General features: G+C 41.9%; 1 protein-coding gene across 3 annotated transcripts in view; it reads left to right on the top strand.

Moving 5' to 3' along the window:
• The window catches only part of EXPH5 (exophilin 5), a 35,174-nt gene extending 16,840 nt beyond the window's left edge, over positions 1-18,334 (top strand). For 2 of the 3 annotated variants that reach the window (XM_083805054.1, XM_083805055.1), the window contains exons 2-6: positions 18-175; positions 2,370-2,514; positions 7,150-7,198; positions 8,436-8,562; positions 10,407-18,334. In XM_083805054.1, coding sequence (XP_083661180.1) covers positions 18-175; positions 2,370-2,514; positions 7,150-7,198; positions 8,436-8,562; positions 10,407-15,754 — 5,827 coding nt within the window. In that variant the 3' untranslated portion in view covers positions 15,755-18,334. Of the gene's footprint in view, positions 1-17; positions 176-2,369; positions 2,515-2,534; positions 4,520-7,149; positions 7,199-8,435; positions 8,563-10,406 lie in introns of those variants that run through there. The other variant, XM_083805056.1, reaches the window with a different exon arrangement.
• Positions 18,335-20,748: the final 2,414 nt, after the last annotated feature.

A 20,748-nucleotide genomic window follows, 5' to 3' on the forward strand; every position in this document is an offset into this window, starting at 1 on the left:
TTTTTTTTCCTTTCTAGAAAACTTCTGGAGAGAAAGAAGTCTGAAACAGGTCTGCAAGGGGTGACTGGAGAATGGTTTGAAGAAATACAAAGAAAAAAATTTCAGAATAACACTGATGTCAATACAATGCTAAAGCCACCATTAGAGCATCAGCTAAGGAACAGCAAAAAGACCAGTAAGTTGCATTTTCCCAGTTCCTTACGTATATGATAATGGTCACCAAACCAACGTCTTAGAGCATTTCAGAATTTAATGGCTAAGGAGTTTCTGCCATGGCATTGAGTTTTTTCTCACGTCAACGTTTTGCCAAAAATACGTTTTCAAAATGAGCATGTATCTTTAAGCAGATTCTGTTAAAAGTAGAACTGTGAGTCACAATAGAAAATCTGCAATATTCTCATTCCATAATTGCTTTTACTACAGTGAATGTAGCGGTGGTTTCCCAGTTGATTTTGTACAAAATCTGTTTCAGCCTTACCTGGTTTTCTTAAAGAAACTAAAAGCACCTAAATGACATTTGGAATAAGTAGGTAGTCTGGGTTTGGGTGAGAGACTGTATTGGCAACCAACTTTTCCTGGTGGCACTGGGTAAAAGGCACACCAGTGCTGATTATCAGGGCAGGGGACACAGCCCGGAAAGCTGGGCTGGCTGAGAAGCAATGGCTAGAGATCTCATTTCGCAGGTGGTGTTGCCCATCCAAAATGCACATACACAAAAACCATGGTAACTCTACCAAACACAGAATCTGCGTTGTCTTTTTCATCTTCCCTCCAGGTAGTTTTCATGCAGGATATATGCTTTTACTCTATTCACATTTCTGCACATTTTTCGCTGAGCTCTTCCCGTTGGAGCATCGTAGCAAGTAGAAGAACCATTTCAAAAGAACTGTATTTCAAAAGAAAAGTGAAAGACTAAGAAATTTTGTGAAGCTACAGCCCTCCACAAAACCTCTCTCTTTTCTCTCTAGGTACCTCTCTCTTTCCTGCCTGTTTACACCCCAGCATCCCTGCTAGTCCACCGCTATCTACTATTTTTCTCTTTCAGAGGTGGTCTAATTGATGCATTAGCTAACTAAGCTCTGTGTGATTGTTCAATGGTATTTAACTTTGAAAGCTGCTCTTTTTATTTCAGATCTGAAGAAGGGGTTGTGTGCCTCAAAGGCTTCTCTGGTATTTCCAACTGTATGAGTTGGTTTAACAAAAGGTACTACTTCTACCCGCGAGTCTTGCTCTGCCTACATCCCTAGACCATCCTGGCTGTGGCAGAGCGCTGATAGGACTCTCCTGATGTCACCTTCATTGTCAAGTCAAACAATGACACCAAGAGGTTAAGCTCTGAAAGGGGTAAAGGATGCGGCATTTCATAATACGTGGTGATTGTCACTGAAGTGAAAGCGATTACACACAAGATTTAAGTCACGTGACATATTCATTTCATGTTGGACTAGATCCAAAATACTGCCTCATGCTGTTTCTGTTGGCGACATTTTGCTTCCATTTCTGTTTTTTGCTTTCTCCTATGGTCATTGGATAAGCCATTTTCAGGCTGTTGTGTTGTTTCAGACAAGATGTTTTAAACAGGAAAAAAAAATGCAGTGCCTTATACCTGGGTGAATCCTTGTTTCCTTATGTCCTTTAGTTTCCTGTTGCATATTTTAGTAGCGGACCCTGCAGTTCCTTTCCCTAGCCTGCGAGCAATTCCCACTGATTGCCAGCTGCTTTTACAGGCAGCCTGGGTTTATTCCCAATGGCTTGTTACAGTTGAAGAAATCAAATCATAACCTTCCCAGAGAAATCATTCATGATATGGGGCATTTAAAATAGCAGTTCTGATAGGCAGTTTACAGCAGAAGATGTACACTGGTGCCTTGGAGTGGCCCAAGAAATCCCATCACAAGGAATTGCATGATACACACCTGAATTCCTGTTAGGTAGTTACACTGCAGTCCATTAAACTGTTGTACATTTAGGGTTCTAATATTTATATTTCTTGTAAAAGCGGAAATAAAGTGACTAATGATTGTGGTTGCCTCAATTTTCAAATGTTTACCTTTATTTTAAAATGTTTCTGGTTTTCAAATTGTTGATTGCTGATTACGTTCTGAAAAGCAGCCTCCTTTATCTCACATGTGCCACCCAAAAACAAGAGTACTTTTTGAAACTTTAGACCTGTTTATTTTTCTCTTAGCCTTCTAGTTAGTCATTAGAAAGCAGCATGTCACATACTCTGTCCAAAAATGTAAAAAATTGGATTTTACTGGTATAAAAGGTAAGCAAAAGAGAACTGTGAAAGCATAATGTTTAATGTACACTTTAATACTGCTTTTAATAAGAACGTGAAGCAAATCAAATTTTTACAATATTTTTAGATCATAAAGAATTTAAAATGTCATCCCGCACAAATCCTCAAGCACAAAAGAACACTTCAGCTTCCTTTCTGGGATTCAGATCACCTTTTGCTTGGCTTTTCTCCTTTAGAAAATCAAGGAAAAACCAGACTCAGAAGCAACCACGGTGAGCTATAATAAGAATATACGTTATTTCTAACTTTTAAAAGTCTGTAAATTGTTCTGTATTTTGTTTAGAAAAAATAATTTAATTTAAGATTAATTTTCCAGTCTCTTGCCTTTCACCTTACCAGGAAGGTCGCCATTTTACTTGGTAGCGTAATGAGAGATTATCTGTTGTGTGTCGGAAGAATAAGGATTAAGTGGCAAGTAACAGCTAAAGTCTCTCGGCTGAATCTGTTTTGTTCAGGTTTTGCGTAGAGGTTTTAGCTGTACTACAGCCCCTAGACCTAGCAGTGGCTGCATTCTGCTTAATTCCTCTGCAGGAGGAGAAGATGTGAGGTGCATGGGGATCTGGTGCCCTGTAGCAGTGATATAACAGGGAAGCATCGGTTTCCCAGGCCGTGGCAAGGAGTATGGGCCTCAGGCAGCTCTCCTGCAGCAATTCCCACTGTTTCTAGCCCAGAGGCAGCTTAGAGCTGGGCCTGGAGCTTAGCTGTAGCCAGCCAAACCGGGCGGTTCCCGATGCTTTTGTCTTTGGTGCTTCGTCAGGGCTTTGGTTCTAACTGGAGCAGTACCAAGGATGGGCTCATCGGCAGCACGGGAGCTGTGGTGTTCGAAGACCATCCTTCTCCCTCACTGTCCACAGGGATAAAGCTACTGCTGAGAGGATAGAGGGGCTGCACTCAGGCTTGACAGGCTGACCGCTATTTCCTAATTTTGTCCAGTGTGGTCCCTTTTTCTAGGTGCCCTCAACACCTGAATAAAATGTTACTATTTTTGTGTACAGCTTAGGGTAATGTTTCAGCTAGCAACCGTAGGAGAAGGGGCATTGTGCAGTAACGTCAAATCTAAGTATGAACCTGCAAGACCTTTGGCACAAAATGCTGCTTTTCACGCTGTTTGAGGGTGTTGGGCTGGTTTTCTGGTCCCTGCCTGGGGCTCCTGGGTGTCACTGAGTGGCACTGAGACAAGGAACAGCTCCAGTGAACAAAGAAAGGGAGCGCAAGCCTCTGAAGAAATGGTGATTAGTGGGATAACCAGGTTTTGTAGCACAGCAGCTTGCAATTGTATCGTGTTTGTATCAAAGCAAGAGATGTAAGGAGAGGTTGGAATAGAGGCAGCAAGTTTAACTTGGTGGCTGTTTGCTGGTAACAATTCTTCTACATAGCAATGCAGCACAGGGAAAACAAACAAGCAAACCACCATTTGCAAAGTTTTAACACTGACACCTGTCTGTGTGATCTGCTCCCTCCTTTGTTCTTTGTCCTGTGACGGGGTAATGTCTTGTATGCTGGGACATGGCGCAAGGCTGCGGGCACGCAGGGCACCGGGCCAGCGAGTCCCTTGCCAAGGGGCGCCTTGGTACTGGAGAGTCAGATCTCCAGGGCTCTTCGTATCGGCGTGCTGCAAGGCAGCTGAAAAAGGTGTAGTCTTTGCTCTGGAGCCTAAGCACTGGAGTGATTTTTTACTTAAAAAATAAATAAAAAAATTTTAAAAAAAATCGTACATGCTCGTTTCATCAGCACTTGTAACAGGTATTTACCTCGCTTTTCTACAGAAAATCTACCCTATCTTAGATTCCTATGCCTTTGGTTTTTTACAGCGCACAGCTTGAAAAATAAACAAGTCCGTCCTGACGTGTAACTGAGCTGATTGCCACATTTTCTAGTCACGCCTCTCTGTCGAAAACTTCCCCCACCCTCTTTTAGGTGTTGCCGTGGCATGTGGTTTGCTTGATGCATAGACAAAGCACTGAAATAATCTGCCTCTCACCAGGTAGAGTTATTCTGGAGAGTTAGTGAAGTACAATAGGAGGCAGCAGTGTAAATCCTGTAAGTGTACCTGGCAGAAGCTTTTAACTAGCTAGGCATCAATGGCTGTTTAGAGGGTCCTTTTTGTGCTGGAAAGACATTTTCATCAGCTGTGGTGGTGTTCTGCTGTGAGAATAAATTATGGATGCTGCAAAACAGAATATGCGTATGTGGAGATACAGGAGATGCTAATAAAAGGTTTGTAGCCCTAGTTTGAAGATAGCCAAATGTTTGATCATATTTGTTTCAGAGGTGATCGACGTTCTTGAATTCGTTCTTACTCTTTTCTGATACGTAAGTTTTATTCATTCTGGAAGAGAAATGCTATTTAATCGTGTTTTCAGCATGTTGGTGTTATGTGTCTGTTGCTTAGCTGGCTTCTAAGGTAATACTGATAAGAATAGTATAGAAGAAAACGGATTGCAATCTGACATTAGACAACTTGGACGTGGCCTGGGGAAGACAGGTGCCGCAGTGAAAATAGCAATTTGCAGCAGATTTCAGTTCATGGTTTTATATTATTGTTATCAGTTGTGGTAGTAATAGAGTCCATACACACTTTTAATCTTACACTCTGTTGTCACAAACTAGATACATATGTATATGTAAGTGAGAATGTTTAACGAATAACCTCTTGCTTTTCTGAAGTAAATAGTGTTTTTTCTGATGGCAAATGTTTTTGAGCTTGAGTAGCAATTTATCCATAAAAAGCCAAGGAGTTAATGTTTACATGTGTGTGTGCCTGTGTGTATGTGAAACTAATGTAAACATTGCTTAAAATCCTTAACCAAAAGATAAACTTTTCCTAAAATTACCTTTTCCTAAACTGTAACAATATTTCTCTGGAAGAAAATAAAACTTTAATTTTTGAAACGGTGAAAAACTTGAAAGAGTGAAGGAAAAAATGAGGCAGGTAAGGAGGTGGAGAGATTGGTATGGGGAAAAGATTAAAATAACCTTGTCTGTGTAAGTTGGCAGGGAGGAAAATAAATCAGGATACAATGACCAGTTATTTCTCAAAGAACAGTGACAACAAAGACATGGAGGAATTTAGAATAATGCCAGAGGTGCAAATGAAAATTTAATTTTTGTCTAGACTATCAGAAGATATTTCTCACTGAAGAGTCTGCTTCGTGTAAGCTTCATTGCATGGAGCAATTAATTCTACACCAAGCACAGCACCGAGCAGGGAGAACAGTAGGGAGCAGCTTTGCACAGTAAAGCTGAAGAAGAGAGCTTCTAGCAAAGCTTTTGCATTTTTGTTGTGCGTATAATTAAAATTAAGATAACTCGCTAAAGCACAGGTTTTCATTGAACTTGGCTTGCAGGAAATCATCATAAAAATTCTGAAACACAAGTTTAATTCTTAATTTGTGGTAGAAGCGTTAAAATATATTCAATGTCATTTTAGTTTAAAAGAAGAGTTACGTATACCTCTGAGTCCCGATTCTGTAAACCTTATTCACAGGGAGCGGTAACCCTCTGAATTAATGGCTGTTCATATTCAGTTTTACAAAGAAAAACTAGGAATTTCAGATTCAGATAGCCTGACCTGATCCGAAGCCCGCTGATGTCACCAGGCTTGTTTCCATTGGTTTCAGTTGGACCCCATGGCAGAGAGGAATCTTGGTTTTAAAGTTCACAATTACAGAAGCAAAAACAAATTGCACCTTTCAACTGTTCTTCCCTGCCTGCAAGCACATTGCAAACAAATGACAAAGCACTTCAGGAGGAAAGGCTTGGCCACAAAGAACCTGCCAACAAGCCGGTTTCTACTTGCTGCTGAAGCACAATAAAATAGTCTACCTGAGCACAAGAAGGTTTTAAGAGCCTAAGAACAAGATCATTCAAAAACACTCTGAGACAAACAGGAATGAGCAGAACCTTCTTTCCCTCCTTCTCTTTCTCTTGAGAACTAACTTCCTGGGAAAGAGTGTTTCTGAGACAAGGAAGGACTGGCAATAAGCACAGACTGAGCACGATTTCCTTCAGGGCTTTTGAAGGGTCTGGGTTTGCTTATCTGTAAAATAAGGATTTTGTAGACTAGAATGGACTCAGTGAAGTCAAATATTGTTCCTCTAGTTTCTTTGTATATTTATATGTCTGCAAGTGGCCCAGGAGAGCAGCATGCCTGTGATGTGCAGTGCTTCTTGGCTCACTCTGACAGCTGCATTACTCACAAACACTCCAGCCGAACCCTTGCAGTCCTGTGTAGCTTAGGAAAGCAGACAGGCTTTCTATTCAATTACGTGTTAAAAAATGATAAATAAAGGCTGTTTTGGATGGGTAGCAGCAAACTCCCAATTCACACCAAAACCAGTCTGCTGTCTGTCTCACCTCCTTTGCAGGGATGGAGCACAGCTCTGCGTGTATGTGGGGAAATATGGCAGAGAAGAACAGTAAAGTTTTAGATAAAAAACAGTTATCAATTTATACGTGGTTAACTCCAGGTATTCATAGTACCTACTACATTACTGTTCTTTGGAAAAGGAAGTTATAATATCCTATTGTAATGCTGGATTTAAACAATGACTTTATGGCTGTTGCAAGCATTAAGATATCAGTAGGTTGAGATCATACTTGGCTGTGCAGGTAAAATATTTGCAAATTGACAAGGCCAAACCAAATGGTAAAGTTCTGCAGCATTTTTGCATTTTTTGGTTAGCAGGAATTTTTTTTTGGGGGGGGGGGAGGGATTCATCATAGGGCAGTCTTTTTCTCAAATGCCTTTTGGTAGTTGTTAAAAAGAAACTGCTGGTTATTTACTAGTGCATAAAATGATTTCATGTTCCGTTTCCAAGCCAACATTTAAACCCTTCTCCTTACAGATATGACAGTTCTGCTATTACAGCTCCGAAACTGGAAGAAATGGCAACGGTAAGTGTCGTATCAACTTTATTTGCAACAATGTTTAAATCACAGTTTTTTTCAAATACTAATCCCCTTTGTTTAGGCTGTTGATATAATGCCTTTTTAAATAATATTCTTGCAATTCTTGTTTTAAACAGTGAGTGAAATGTGTTGTGAACCTGTTGAAGGCAGTGAAATGAACTTGCCCTGTTAACTATACAAGTCAAAAACTTTCTAGGCAATACTGAATCTAGCTATGATCAGGTTTCAGTTCTCCTTACGATGAGACTACTGCATGAATAATGTCATAGACCAAACTCTTCACATATTTTGGCAATTGTAACCAAAGTACAAACAGATAAAAACTCACTTTGAATAGTTTATTTACTTTTTTTTCCTTCATTTTTGCAAGAGTGAAAAACAGTAGGTGACATGGGCAGGCAGTAAGCTAAAGCCTGCTCCTGCAACATTTCCATGCACATAAGCTCAGTTCAAGCATGAAAAACAAATTTATATCTGATGTAATTTATGTGTACCCTGTTGAAATAAACAGATTTCCTCCAAGGATTATATTTGTTATTTTAATTACTTTATTGCCCTGTATTACTAACATGTGTTTTGTCCTCTTCAATTGTATGGTATAACCACAGAGGGGACTGAGAAGGTATACAGTATATAATCAAAGGTATAGAGGAGGTAAATTGGCCACCACCCTTCTCTCATACTTCAAAAACAAAGGGATAATCTTTATTAATATGTGACTGAGACAGAGATCTCATTAGGATTCACAGAATCCTGACTATTATACAAATACACTGCTATAGCTGGGTGATTTTTATTAAAAACATGGGGAAGGGTCTCAGCCAAAATAAAGCAGCAGAGGGTGTGAACCTCTCCTGGTTGGCACATAAGCTAAACTCAGACTGATGGGGAATAAGATGTCATTTTTCCTGCTGCTGAAGGCATCACAGCCCCTCAAAGTGCTGGCTTAGCTGTAGTACTGAAACTGTCTTAATAGATCAGATGTGGAAAGAGAATATGCTGCAATATGAAAATATTGCACACAGGAAAAATGCTTTGGAAAACTTAAATGAAGAGATAATGTACAGTAAGGATGCGTATGGAAAAAATGAGTAAACTACAGCTGTTACTATAAGGTTATTGTAACCAGTGTATCCAAAGCATACTACAGCATGAGGACCAGATGAGCAAATGTACTTACACGCATAGAACTAAAATCACGTTGTCTTACTCTTTTTAACAGGCTGAAATGTGTAATTCCCCGATGTCAACTGATACAAGTGGTCATTCTTTTGATGTAAAACAAGATGAAATGATGGAAAAAAGTACACAGGAGTGGAATGAACAGCTAGAGAAGGAGTTTTTCAGTGGTAAGAGCATGTGCTTACTTTGTTCTGATACTGTTGTCAGAAGTGACTATGGTCACTATGGTTTCTTCTGCAAAAGCGTAGGCTGCAAAGATACGGCTTATTTCTGGTGCAGTGCGTACTTTTTGCTGGTTTTATCTATCTGCTCTGACGTAGACTTTAAGATGTGTTGCCGCTCCCTCTTAGAGCTCATGTGTATCTCTTGCTGATCCAGTCCGGAAGAATCACATCTGAAAAGCGTGCATTTCCCTCTGCTTATTCTGGCAGGAGCCTATATTCTTTCTTTAGATCTAGACACATAGTTATGGGAGAAGTATTTCATAGCAGTTTCCTGCATGCATAATTTTGATAATGAATTACTGGGCCTGCTTTTATGAATTGTAAGGCCTCAAGCCACAGAAGCAGGAGGCATTATGGCCTTCAGTTACCTTTCTGGGAGCCCTCACAGAACCAGTCTTATGTTGCTGGTTCTTTTTTTCTGACTGCTGAGAAGCGAAGCAAGATCAGGCCCAGATTATAGGTGTGCTGCCACCCAAAGTTACAAGAGGTCACAGCTGGGATTGAAAACATGATAAGGAAGCAGTGGGTGAGTTGGCAGTGCTGGAAGCAGAGAGCGCGGCATGGTAGACAGTGGTTCTTCGGAAACCCACGTGCCCATCACCACTTTTGGGTATTAGTCATAACTGCACATTTGCCCGCTGACAGAAAAACTCTTCATAGGTTGGCTGACGTCCTCAAAACAGAAGACTCAGAAACAACTCCTCTTTTTTCTTGTACTTACCTGACTATCTCAAGACTCTTCTCTCTTCTGTGCTGAAGAGCAACTTAGAAAACCAGAACAATTTAGAATCTTTTATCACTTTTTATTCCACCCATACATACCTAACAATGTTTTCGTAGTGATCTGGTATGATCAGCCCAGATTTGTTTGAATTGATCAGTCAGTCTTTTTTTATTTAACTGGGTTAGGAAATGCTGTAACAAAACTGCCAAATCCATTTGTGGTTCTGTCTTGTGTGCTGTTTTCAAAATACAGAAAGAATACAGTTAGCAAATGCATAATCATTTCTTTTTGCCAATAAAAATACTTTAAATACATTGATGTTACTTAGTCTCATGACTGAATATCTTGGTTAGCTGAGCTGCACAGTGTTTGATTCCAGTTCTTGAGAGTGTCTATAACTACAGCTTTGTTGCTAGAATGAATCATAGGTTCTTAACTATTTTCTTACCCTTTTTTATCCAGAAAATGCCATTTTCATTGTTCGTTTTAGAACAATAAGCAACAATTTATTGACGAACTTGTTTTCCAAATGAAACGAACAGTGGACTTGCGAGACTACTGAATATGCTTCTTTGAAGATTTGCAGAATTTTGTGTTTCCTTACAGTTAGATCATAACTGTATGTTGTGATCACACAAGGGTCCATGTTTGCTTACAAGCATAGTGAATTCTTTTCAGGGATTTTTTGCTTGCAGACTATATTTGGGAAGTTTGCCCTTCACCCCCTCTTCTCCCTCCTCCCATGAGGAAGCTAGTGAGGAAAAATTCAGACTTCAAATTGTTTTGTTTTTCTTCTAAATAGCATAAAGACCGACATTTACATAAAAAGCATTTCTGAGATCAGTCATGGAGCAGTGCATTTTTTTTCCTTGTAGTCATAATGGGTGGCCACTGAAAGGTCCTGTGGATGAGGAATGTGTGGTTTGGAAGAGGTTTTCAATGTTGAGAAATTGACTTCTTTCAAAACCAGTCCTAATTATTAATGTAGTACAATTTTAACAAAAATAGAAGATTATTAAAGAAAACAAAACCAAGTATCTTTATTTTTTTTTTCCCTGTGCAGTTCTAAATGATCTGGATGACCAACTGGCCCAGGAGCAATCCCAAGATCCACTGGACAGGCCGGTTTCTACTAGCAGTGCTTCAAATGTGCAATACAACAGAGGTGCGTTCCCTACTTCAAAGAGACAGACTGCTAGTAGAGGGCAACACAGAAATGACTGGAGTGACATGCCTAGCACATTTTTCCCAGATGGACTGAGAACAATAAGAGCCAGAGATGAACACAAGATTTTCATTAGACCAAGGAAACTGTACAATGCGTATATGAACTGGCAACAAACCTTTCAAGATGACTACAAATACAGTGATCCAGTCGATGGAAATCCTCATCTGCTAAGCAGAAGGCTGTCTTCTGTGTCTTTTGGGCGGTCTTCAGAAGGTAGCTTATATCCTCCTTCCATAACACAGAACAGTGGATTTAGGCACAAGAGTTATATGAACAGGGACACAGCTGGCAGGAGTTACTCTGTGTGTTCCCTCCGGAGATGTCCATCATCGGTATCTTCTGAACAGCTGTCAGCATCTAGTTTACAACATACATTGGCAAGGGAGAGCAACAATGATTTTGTACCAAGGTTTGGTCGACAAAACCCAAAGAGAATTCCTTTGTCTTCTATTGTATGGAACAATGCACCAGACTCTTCTGGACAAACATCAGCTCAAGAAAAGATGTTCAGAACCCAATCACTGATGGAGTTTCATGCTACAGACCACGGTAGATATCCTAGCTCTTTGCAAGAAAACAAGAAATACGCATGTTACCACTCAAAACACCAGTACAGAAGATCTATTTCAAGCAGTAATTGCTTTAGTAGAGTTAGTTGCCCTGACAAAGCTACTTCTCCATTGTCCTTTGATAACTGGGAAAATTACCCATTATACCAATCAGAAAATAATCTCTCCAGATCATACCATAGAGATAATTCTCACAGCAAGTTGTATGCAAACCAAAAAAGTTCTTACGGAAGGAAAGAGAGTTATCCTTCTTGGACTGATATTCCTCAGTACCACAGTGATGATGTGTTCATTTCTCCTGATGCCAGCTTTGAAGCGATTATGGCTAATTTAAATGACCAGCAATGGACTCACACAAGGAATGCCAAGTTTTCTTCACAGCACCTGCAGAATGATTTTCACACATGTTCTCCAGAAAATACAAATTACAAAACAATAACAAGAAGTGCAAGTAGAACTTTTTCAGAATTCACTGAGGGCTGTCAGCCTTGGCTAAGTTGTAACTCTTCGGTTTCTTCAGCTATTATAAGAAGTGATGAATCAGTCTTACCTAATTTGAAGGACCAAACGAAACCTATAGGACTGAAAAGGAATTCAGTCATTGTTACCCAAAGAAGTACTAAGGCAGACTTCACACAACTAGAAAAGGCTGAAGGTATGAAACTGCCAGATGAAGTGCATATTCAAGACATGCCGTTACGGTCTGTTTCTCAACAAGCAGATACAAGCTACATCAACACCCAGAGTTTTCCCTCAAATAACTCTGCGTTTGCCACGTTGCAAAGTGGTGCACCTCTCATTAACTCACTGAGATCAAAGAGGCAAACCCAAGCCAGTGCCAGAACAGATACTGCAAAAATGGATGCATCAAACGGCGATAAAAGAAATGTACAAATGAAGGAAAATGATCGCCCACCCAACAGTGTATTCAGTCAGCATCCCGGTATTCTGCCAGCTGATGAGAGCAGAAAGGAACCTTTTCTTCCGAGTCAGAAGGAATGGAAACATAATCTGCATTATGCAAGAAAAAGAGAAGGCATCAAACAGGATAATCAGTGTGCAGAAGCAGTTAACCAAGCTCCTCCAAAGGGATTGTCTTCACTGCTGAATGTTGCTTCTGCTCCATCCACTGAAAAATTAGCAAACTGTCAAGGCATGTCATCCTGGCCTCCTGACTGTTCATCTAGTTCCTCACCAAGCTTTCCACAAGCACTTTCTCATAAAGACAATTCTAAATGTTTAGGAACACTAACTAACTCTTCAGCAAGTTGCACAGTTACTGAATCTCATGCAGGAGGTGGAAAAACAGCTCAAGTGAGCAGAATTGGTGTTACCAAAAAGATTTCACAGAAAACACCACAAAACACAAGCACTTTAGGTACTAAGGACTATAGTGGACAATTCAATACTAGTTCTCCACAACATGGAAGTTCTGGAAATATTTATACACATGGAGACCCCGAGACCTCCGAACATAGTTTAAATTATTTTTGCCTTGAAAAAGAAAGAGGGAAAATAAGGAATGATTCATTTGGAATTGAAAGGCTTCACAAGCAAGACAGCTTACTGAGACATACCAGTAGCTGCAGCATTACCGGCTCCCCTAGCAGAAACAGCTTTAAATCTTCTGATCCACTTGTTATTTATTACACTTTACCCAGAAAATCAGCTAGCATTGCTGGTAGTATTATGTCAGATACACCCATCTCTTTCCCTAGAGAAAATAGAAGAAGTACGTATGATTGTTTAAGGTCTGAAATTCCAAATGGAGTTGATGCCTTTTGTTCTAGTCAAAGAGATGTGTCTTGTTTAGAATCAAAACGTTCCTTTTTAACATCAGCACCATTATATGCTGCTACAAGTAACAGAGATAAAGAGTACCCCAGTCCTTTAACCAGAAGTCCTAATGATTCAGTAAGTGGCAGCACATCGGTTGAACTGAGTGATAGATGTAGACATCTAAGCAGAAGAGAATCCTCTGTGTTTTTGGACTGTAAGGAAAGGGGAGACGGTTTGCAGAAATATAAAACTACAAGCACGTTTACAGTTTGTGTTGATGAAGATCATGTCAAGTATCATGAGCTAGTTTCAATTTATTACACGTTGCCCCGGAGGCATTCAAAAACATTTTGTAACCTCTTCAGGGAGAATGCAGAGGATGCAGATCTACCTCTTTCTGATGACAATTCTCAGACACCAAGAATACGAAACAAGAAGAACGAAGGTCATGTGAGTTTAGCAAATGTTTTTTTCCCCAGTACTTTAGAAAAAGAGGTGTCTTCCTATTCTTCTGACCAGGTATCTTCAGCTCTGGTCACACCTCAGAACTTAGAAACTGCTGTTAACAGTGAAGGAGAGAATTCGCACTTATCTCCTGGCTCTGAGAGGGTACGTACTGCAAAGTCAATAAGTATGGTCGATAATAGGAAGGGTAGTTCAACAGATGTTTCAGTAACAAACAGCATCCTTTCTGATGTGGTGACAAAAGACATTTCTTTCTGTGGTCCACAACCCATTGCAATAGCGGCTGACTCAGGTAAGGCCCTTTCTGATGCTACAAACAACCAAAATACAGGAACACGTCTGAAGGAAAAGGAGGAAATTTCTCGAACATCTGCACCACTAACGTCCACTTTATCGACGCCTCCCAAACCAGACAGACTTTTAGACAACTCTTTTTATTCTACTTCAACAAATAAGAATGGTATACAGAAGGGAAGCTCTGCAAACTGCTATCAGCCTGCTACTGTAAGTACAAATAAAAATCAGAACAGTTTACTCCTCCACACAAGGGAGAAGAGTTCTCGTGGAAGGATCGGTAACGCAGAGCGTGCTGATGTGCCACTGCCTCCCAGGGAGGAAACAGACAGGGACGGTACCAAAGTCAAACAGGGAATAAATTTCCTACACCAAACCACCCATCTGTATAATAATAAATGCAGTGGACTGCAGTTAAGAGCTGATAGTTCAAGAAATAATGCAAATGATTTAAACTCTTGTAGCCAAATGCTGCCAGAGTCTCAGAACGAAGCGTTTGAGGTAAGCACACCTTCCACTGCTGATCCATTACTTCGGCTAGACAAAACGGTCAGCACAGATACAGATGAGTTAAAGAACTCAAAAATTAAAAAAGAGCAAAATTCACAGAGTACTCAGATGGGTAGAGACTGTAGTGTTTTGCAGGAATCAGAAAGGCCCAGTGAAGGTAGCGTGAACATTAACAGTAAAGATAAAGTCATCAGGGCTGCACAAGACCAAAAATTAACACAGAGTGCAGAAAACGAGAACAAGCTTCTCTCTGACTGCACAAGAGACAAAGTCAAAGATATAGAAAAAAGGAAAAACAGACCTTCCATTAAAAATAAACTGGCAGCTGTTTGCAAAACCAGCCGAAAATTTTCAAGTAAAAATTTACCCCCCAAACCACACATAAGTAATATTTTTTCACAGAATGATGGGAATGCCATTTCTTTAGAGGCCAGCATGTCCCCTGACTCGCTGGTTTCAGCAGATTGCCATCAGTCATCTCTGGAGTCTGAGAATGAAAATCAGAATCACAGTCCAGACAGGAATACACAAATACGAAAACCAGCTGAGAATAGTAAGAGTGAAAATGTGAATGATCCTTCTTTGCTAGTTAACAACTTAAATTGGAAGTCTTTTGCAAGCTTATACACCCAGAAGGAAGCCATCAGTCCCAAAAAGACTACAGTGAAAGTAGAAAATAGGCCAAATCTTACAACCCTATTTCCAGATAAAGCAGTAGCCACAAGAAATAAGAATTCCCAAACACTTGATTTGGGGTTAGAAAACAGAAGCCAGCCCATCTCACTCAGTGCTACCACGTCAGACCCGGTGGTTGGTGAGAAAAAAAGAGCTAGCAGCAGTGGGTGTAGTCCTCCCCTGCCACTCTTAACTGACAAAAACTCAAACACATTTGTAAATAATTGCTTGCAGACAGACATATGTCCAAAGCAAAACGTGACTTCTCAGACCGCGCTTGGAGAGCATCAAAACACCTCCCAGTCCAATAGCTTAAAAAATGCCAACTTGCAGAGCTATCTGTTGCGCAAGAGTCAAGCAAAAAATCAACGAGAGCGTCACCTTTCTGAGAGTATTTGTGCTCAAGATTCCCATTCCTTTGCCTCTGTAAGCAGTATTCTACCAAAGGATAGCATACATGGGAAGAGATTTAAATCTTCCTCAGAGCTGTTGTCTTGTGATGAAAATGAGAACTGGGCATCAGATGATGAGAAATGCTACAGCACTAGGAATTTGATGTATCCTTCCGTTGAATTTGGTATATTTGGCAAAGAACAACAGTTGGCTTTCCTGGAAAATATCAAGAGGTCACTCACAGAAGGGCGATTATGGAGACCTTGTCTTCTTAATAACCCTGGTGCTCTCCGAGATGGAGAGACCCCTTCCATAAACAGGGCTGCGCTTTTCAGCTCGAGTTCTGCTGGGAGCAAAATATCATCAGCTGCTTCATCCCCCCGAGAGCTGTCAGACATCTATCAGGAAGACCCAGCTACTTACTCAGACTCAGACACCGATACTACCACAGACGATGAATATTACCTAGACGAGATAGATAAGGAATCAGAACTGTGACAGCCTGTGGTACGAAGATGGCAAGACAGCTCGGTCGTTTTGGGGCAGGCAAAAACATGTAAAATACTTTGAGCCAGTTCTTGTGCTGCTATAGATTGGTAATCTTAAGTTTCAGAGAAGTTAGTAGTTTATGTTAGCTGAATGTTTGAGTTTTGTATTAAATATGTGGCTTCACTATTGTTGGTTTTTCCTGGCAGGGGAAAAAAAATCCATCCGAAAATATTACCTTCTGTAGGTAAACAACTGTAGAGCTTTGGGCAGTGTAGGGCTGGAGATGGCTTTCCTCTGAGTCAGCAAGCAGTGGCTCAGGCTGCTGCCAGCTAGGTAGAACAGTGCTAAAATAGATAAAATCTTGCTCTAGCTACATTTTCTTACAAGTTGTAATAGGAAACCAACAGGTTACGTTGCTGATAGATGTTTCTCCAACTCTCATTTACCAGACCAAGTATCGTAATGCTGATCCATCCCACCTAACACCCACACGAAATGAAAATCATTCACTTCTTACAGCATATTTTGTAGGAATGCTCTTTTTCTGTATTCCTGGGAGGCATTGCAGCAATGTCCTGGTGGCAGCTGCTGGGCCAGGCGCTGGCCGTGTCGCATGAGGTGGATTCCATGCCAGGAGTTTTCTCCTCAGCGCTGCAAGGGCAATGAGCTTTGTGTGTTACAGGAGTGCTGCTAACGCACTTGAGCAAGGGGCGTAGCACTGCTTAGTGTATTAGTAATTTTCAGTACTGGAGAACTGTGAAATTGCCGTGGATGTTAACACAGATGAGCATGGAAATCTGCTTTTCAGACGTGCGTGCGGGGAGATTCACAACTGACACAGCTTTGGCTACGGTTGAGATGAATTGCCAGGCTTCTGCCTTTGACTTGGAACAGATTAATTTGGATTAATAACCCGGCACTTTAAACCATGCAAAATGTAAAAGGTTTACCCTATCTATTGCCTATACAAACCTCGTAGTTGAATCCTAAGTTGTCCTAACAGTGCTAACACAAGCTGAGCGGTGCAAACTGTGGCTGCCCCGTGCGGAGCTGACCCCGGTGAGCTGGGTGCCACCACCAGGCTGCTCCAGGCTGGCACCTCCCGCAGCGGGCGCTTGGCTGGGCCACCGCTGCGCAGGCTGGCATTTTCTTCCCACGAAGCAGGTAAAACTGGTGAAAAGTGCTCCTTGCCTTTTGCTAAATTACCGCCTCTTTCTGGCGTTTTCCCACCATTCCCGCTGTCACCGTGGAACTTTCTATCCTTTGAAATGAAACGCCGCAATTGTTTTCCTGCGGCTTTCCTTCGGCCACATTAATGAATGTTGTGTTATTACTCAGTAGCCAAAACTCATCCCTGGCCATTAAGTTTCTAACTAAGCTTTGATCTGTTTTTATATGAAATAGCAAGCCAGAAGATAGTATTTTTAAATAATTATACATTTGTTTCTATTTTAATAATTTCACATGTGATCTAAAATGTTGATCCATATTTTTGATACGCTTTTTAATTCAATAAAATTTCTGTAGGACATAATTATATTTTTGTAACTGGAAGGACAATATACTGATATTTTAAAATAATATATTTTATCAGAACAAGCAGTGCTTGTCTCACCAAATACTCCACAAGAAACTAAAAGATGAAAAGATAGTAGGTAACTGGTATCCTTATCTTTTGTACTGTAAACTTCGTTAAAGAAGTGGGTCTAATTCAAATCTATACCGATATATAAGTATTATTACTTTATACTAAGATAATTTGTCTTGTACATAAAAGGACTAATATAAACTATGTATTTATGGTCAGAATTGATCTCTAAAACATGTCTGTCTTAGAAGAATGTAAGCGTATGCTGACATATGCAATAGTGGAAGGAAATAACTACACTGTAACTGTAATCTTGTAAAATGTGGTATTCTAAGGAAAAATTATGTTTTTTTTCTGTAAATGGTTCTATATGCTTGGGATCCTGTAGAGTAAGACAATAAAACCAGCTGAGAGTACCAGCGAGGAATTTGTGCTGTACATTTCTGCAAAATATGTTAATCTAAAAACTGGGAATACCAGCCTACATAAAGGATAATAAAATAAATGTTTACAAGGGAAATAAATGGTCATACAGTTTTGCTTGACTTGAAGGGGATGGTTTAGAACATTTTTATTTGTAAGTATTTTCTACCTGTTCAACAGAAGTTGGATTAAGTTCTCACCCTGTTGGTGTAAAAGAAGTTCTCTCGTTTGCTTTGCTGTGTATCCACAGCAAACCAGGCAGCATGATTTAATGTAAACAAACAAAAAAAAACAGCTCCTGGTAATAAATCAGTTGTGCATGACTGCAGCCTGTTGAGGATCCGTGATTTAATATTGACACTGAATGATGGTATTCTCGAAACCAGTTTTGTGAAAACAGGGAGAAAAATTCTTTGGGTAGCAATCAGCTCCATTCAGTTCAGCAGAGCCAGATTTTGATACCTTTGCTCTTTCAAGCCTTTTCTTTGGCAACAGTATATTATATAAATGCTCATAATTTATAGGATTTTCATACCTAAAGTTACTTGTTTGCAATAAACTGCATTCAAATGAACAAATGCATTGGTACTGTATTTATTTTTTCACTTACTGAGAACATCACAGACGATTTATCAAAAAACGAAAACAGAACAAACAAAAAAATACAGCATTTTAGTATTGCTGCCAGGGCGTTGCTGGGCAGCACTGCCAGGAGCTCCAGTAGCAGAGGTTTACAAGGGGCTATCCACCTTTGGTCCATCACACAGCTCTAGGCAAAGGTGGCTCGGTCCTGCCTTGTACACACGAAGGATGTGCCCAGCTGAGCGACGCGCACCCTGTGCCTGCCACAGTGCTGGCTGATGGCCCTCGGCAGCTCTTGATCCAGTTGCTAGTGCTGCAGCCTTTAGTTTTCTGCCATTTGATGAGTGAGTCTCTGGTATGTGAGTAGTTTTCCATCAGCAGGAAAACTACATCTTTACAGATCTTTACAGGAGACATGCACCTTGAGGAGACGATACTCCACATAGGGCCAAGGGTAGTAGTTGATGAGTAGTTTTACAAGGCAATGAGATCCACGTGAAAATCACTCTGGCCAGAATTAGACCTCGGTGGAGACTGGCTGCCACGTGCAGTGTGATGGTGTGAGACTCACCACTCACTTTGAACCTTAATTACTACAGCCAGTGTATGTGGTACCTGAGCTCAGGAACACCATCCCTCAGCCTGCTTTCGTAAGGAAACAGTTTATGTGTAAAGGCTGTGTTTGTGTCTTTATCTCGGTACACCCATTGGGTCACTTATATCCCCATCTGACCTGTGAACGTAATAACCGAGCTCTGGACACTTGAAAGAAGGGGCAGCATGCTCCTAGTTTCATCACAGGAGTGCTCAGGCTGGGAAGGAGGTCAGGTGCTCTCTGGTCCATCTTCATCACAGCAGTCAGAAAACCTCCAAGGGTGGAGACTGCACCACCTCTCTGGGCAGCCTGTGCCTGACTGTCCTCATGGGGAAAAAGCTTCTCTATATCCAGACTGAAGGTCTCATTTCAGCTTATGCCTGTTTGTTCCTGTTCTCCTGTCCTGCACCACTATGAAGAGCCTGTGAAAGTGTTAGGTCCCCCGAGAGCTGCCCCCACTCCAGGGTGAACAAGCCAAGCTCCTCCAGGCTCCCCTCACATGGCAGGTGCTCCAGTCCCACCCTCAGCAGCCTCACCTGAATTTGATCCAATTATTGGATCTTGCACTAAGGAGGCCAAAACTGGATTCAGCATCCAGATGCGCTCCAACGAGCACAGGATCGAGGGGCACAACCACTTCCCTCAGCCTCTCTTCACACAGCCCAGGCAGCCATTGCTGCCAGGACTCGCTGCTGGCCCATGTCCCGCTCACCGCCCGCCAAGACCCCAGGGCCTTTCCCCCAGAGCTGCTCCCAGTCAGTCACTCCTGGCCTGTACCAGCACTGGGGTGCCTCCTTCCCAGCTGAGGTGCCCTGGGGCACCAGGAGGCCCTGACCCCCTTCCCCAGGACCTCCCCTCACCCTTCCCACAGACCAGGACCACATTTGAGCCCACCCACGGCCATCAGTCCCTGTCACAGTGACACCATAGGGTATCGATCTCCAGTTCCCCACAGCCCTGTGGTGCCTGGCCATGGGCTGCCCAGCCCAGCTTCAGCCAGTCCCTGTCCCCAAAGCCCTGCAGCCATCCTGGGGCTGAGTCTGACCCCACCTCTCCTCACCAGGCCTGATCCTGATCCACAGATTGACGTCCCCACCTGACCTCAGCACTGCCCTGTCCCTATGAGCTTGCCGGGTGAAGTGACCCTGAGGACGAGCACCGGGGAGGCCATGGCATTGTGCTCCCCAGCCCCCAAGCTCGCCCTTGCTGCTCCCTGACGCCCAGGTGTGGGACTTTGTCAAATGTCATGGCCGGTTCCTCCAGCCTGCCCAGGTGCCTCGGGATGGCAGCCCTGCCCTTGAGCATACCAACTGGTCCCCCAGTTTGGCGTCATCTGCAGACTCACTGATGGAGCACTCCATCATCTCATCCCAGCCCAGGTCCCTGTGGCGCTGCCCTCGTTACCAGCCACCGGGTAGAGACAAACCATTAACTACCACCTTCTTAGCCCAGCCAAGCACCCAGCCAGTTTTTAAACCCATCTGGTTATCCACCCATCCAGACCATAACATCCTAACCTGGACATAAGACTGTTGTGGGAGACCCTGAAGTCTTTGCTAAATTCAAGTTAAATGACGTGCTCTGCCCTCCCCTCATCCACAGACCCAGTCATTTTATCGCAGAAGGTGGCCAGGTTGGCCGGGCATGGTTGGCCCTTGGTCAGCCCACAGTGACTGCTCCCAGTCAGCTTCTTCTCCTTCCTGTGCCCAGAAATGTGCTCAAAACTGGTGGAGAGGGAGAGGACAGCAGCTCTCAGTGATCCCTTCACTGAAAGCGGCAGCCAGTGAGGTAGTGGTTGGCCAGTAAGCAAATACG

The sequence above is a fragment of the Anser anser genome (assembly GCF_964211835.1).
Source record: "Anser anser genome assembly, chromosome: 1".
NCBI classification, from domain to species: Eukaryota; Metazoa; Chordata; class Aves; order Anseriformes; family Anatidae; genus Anser; species Anser anser.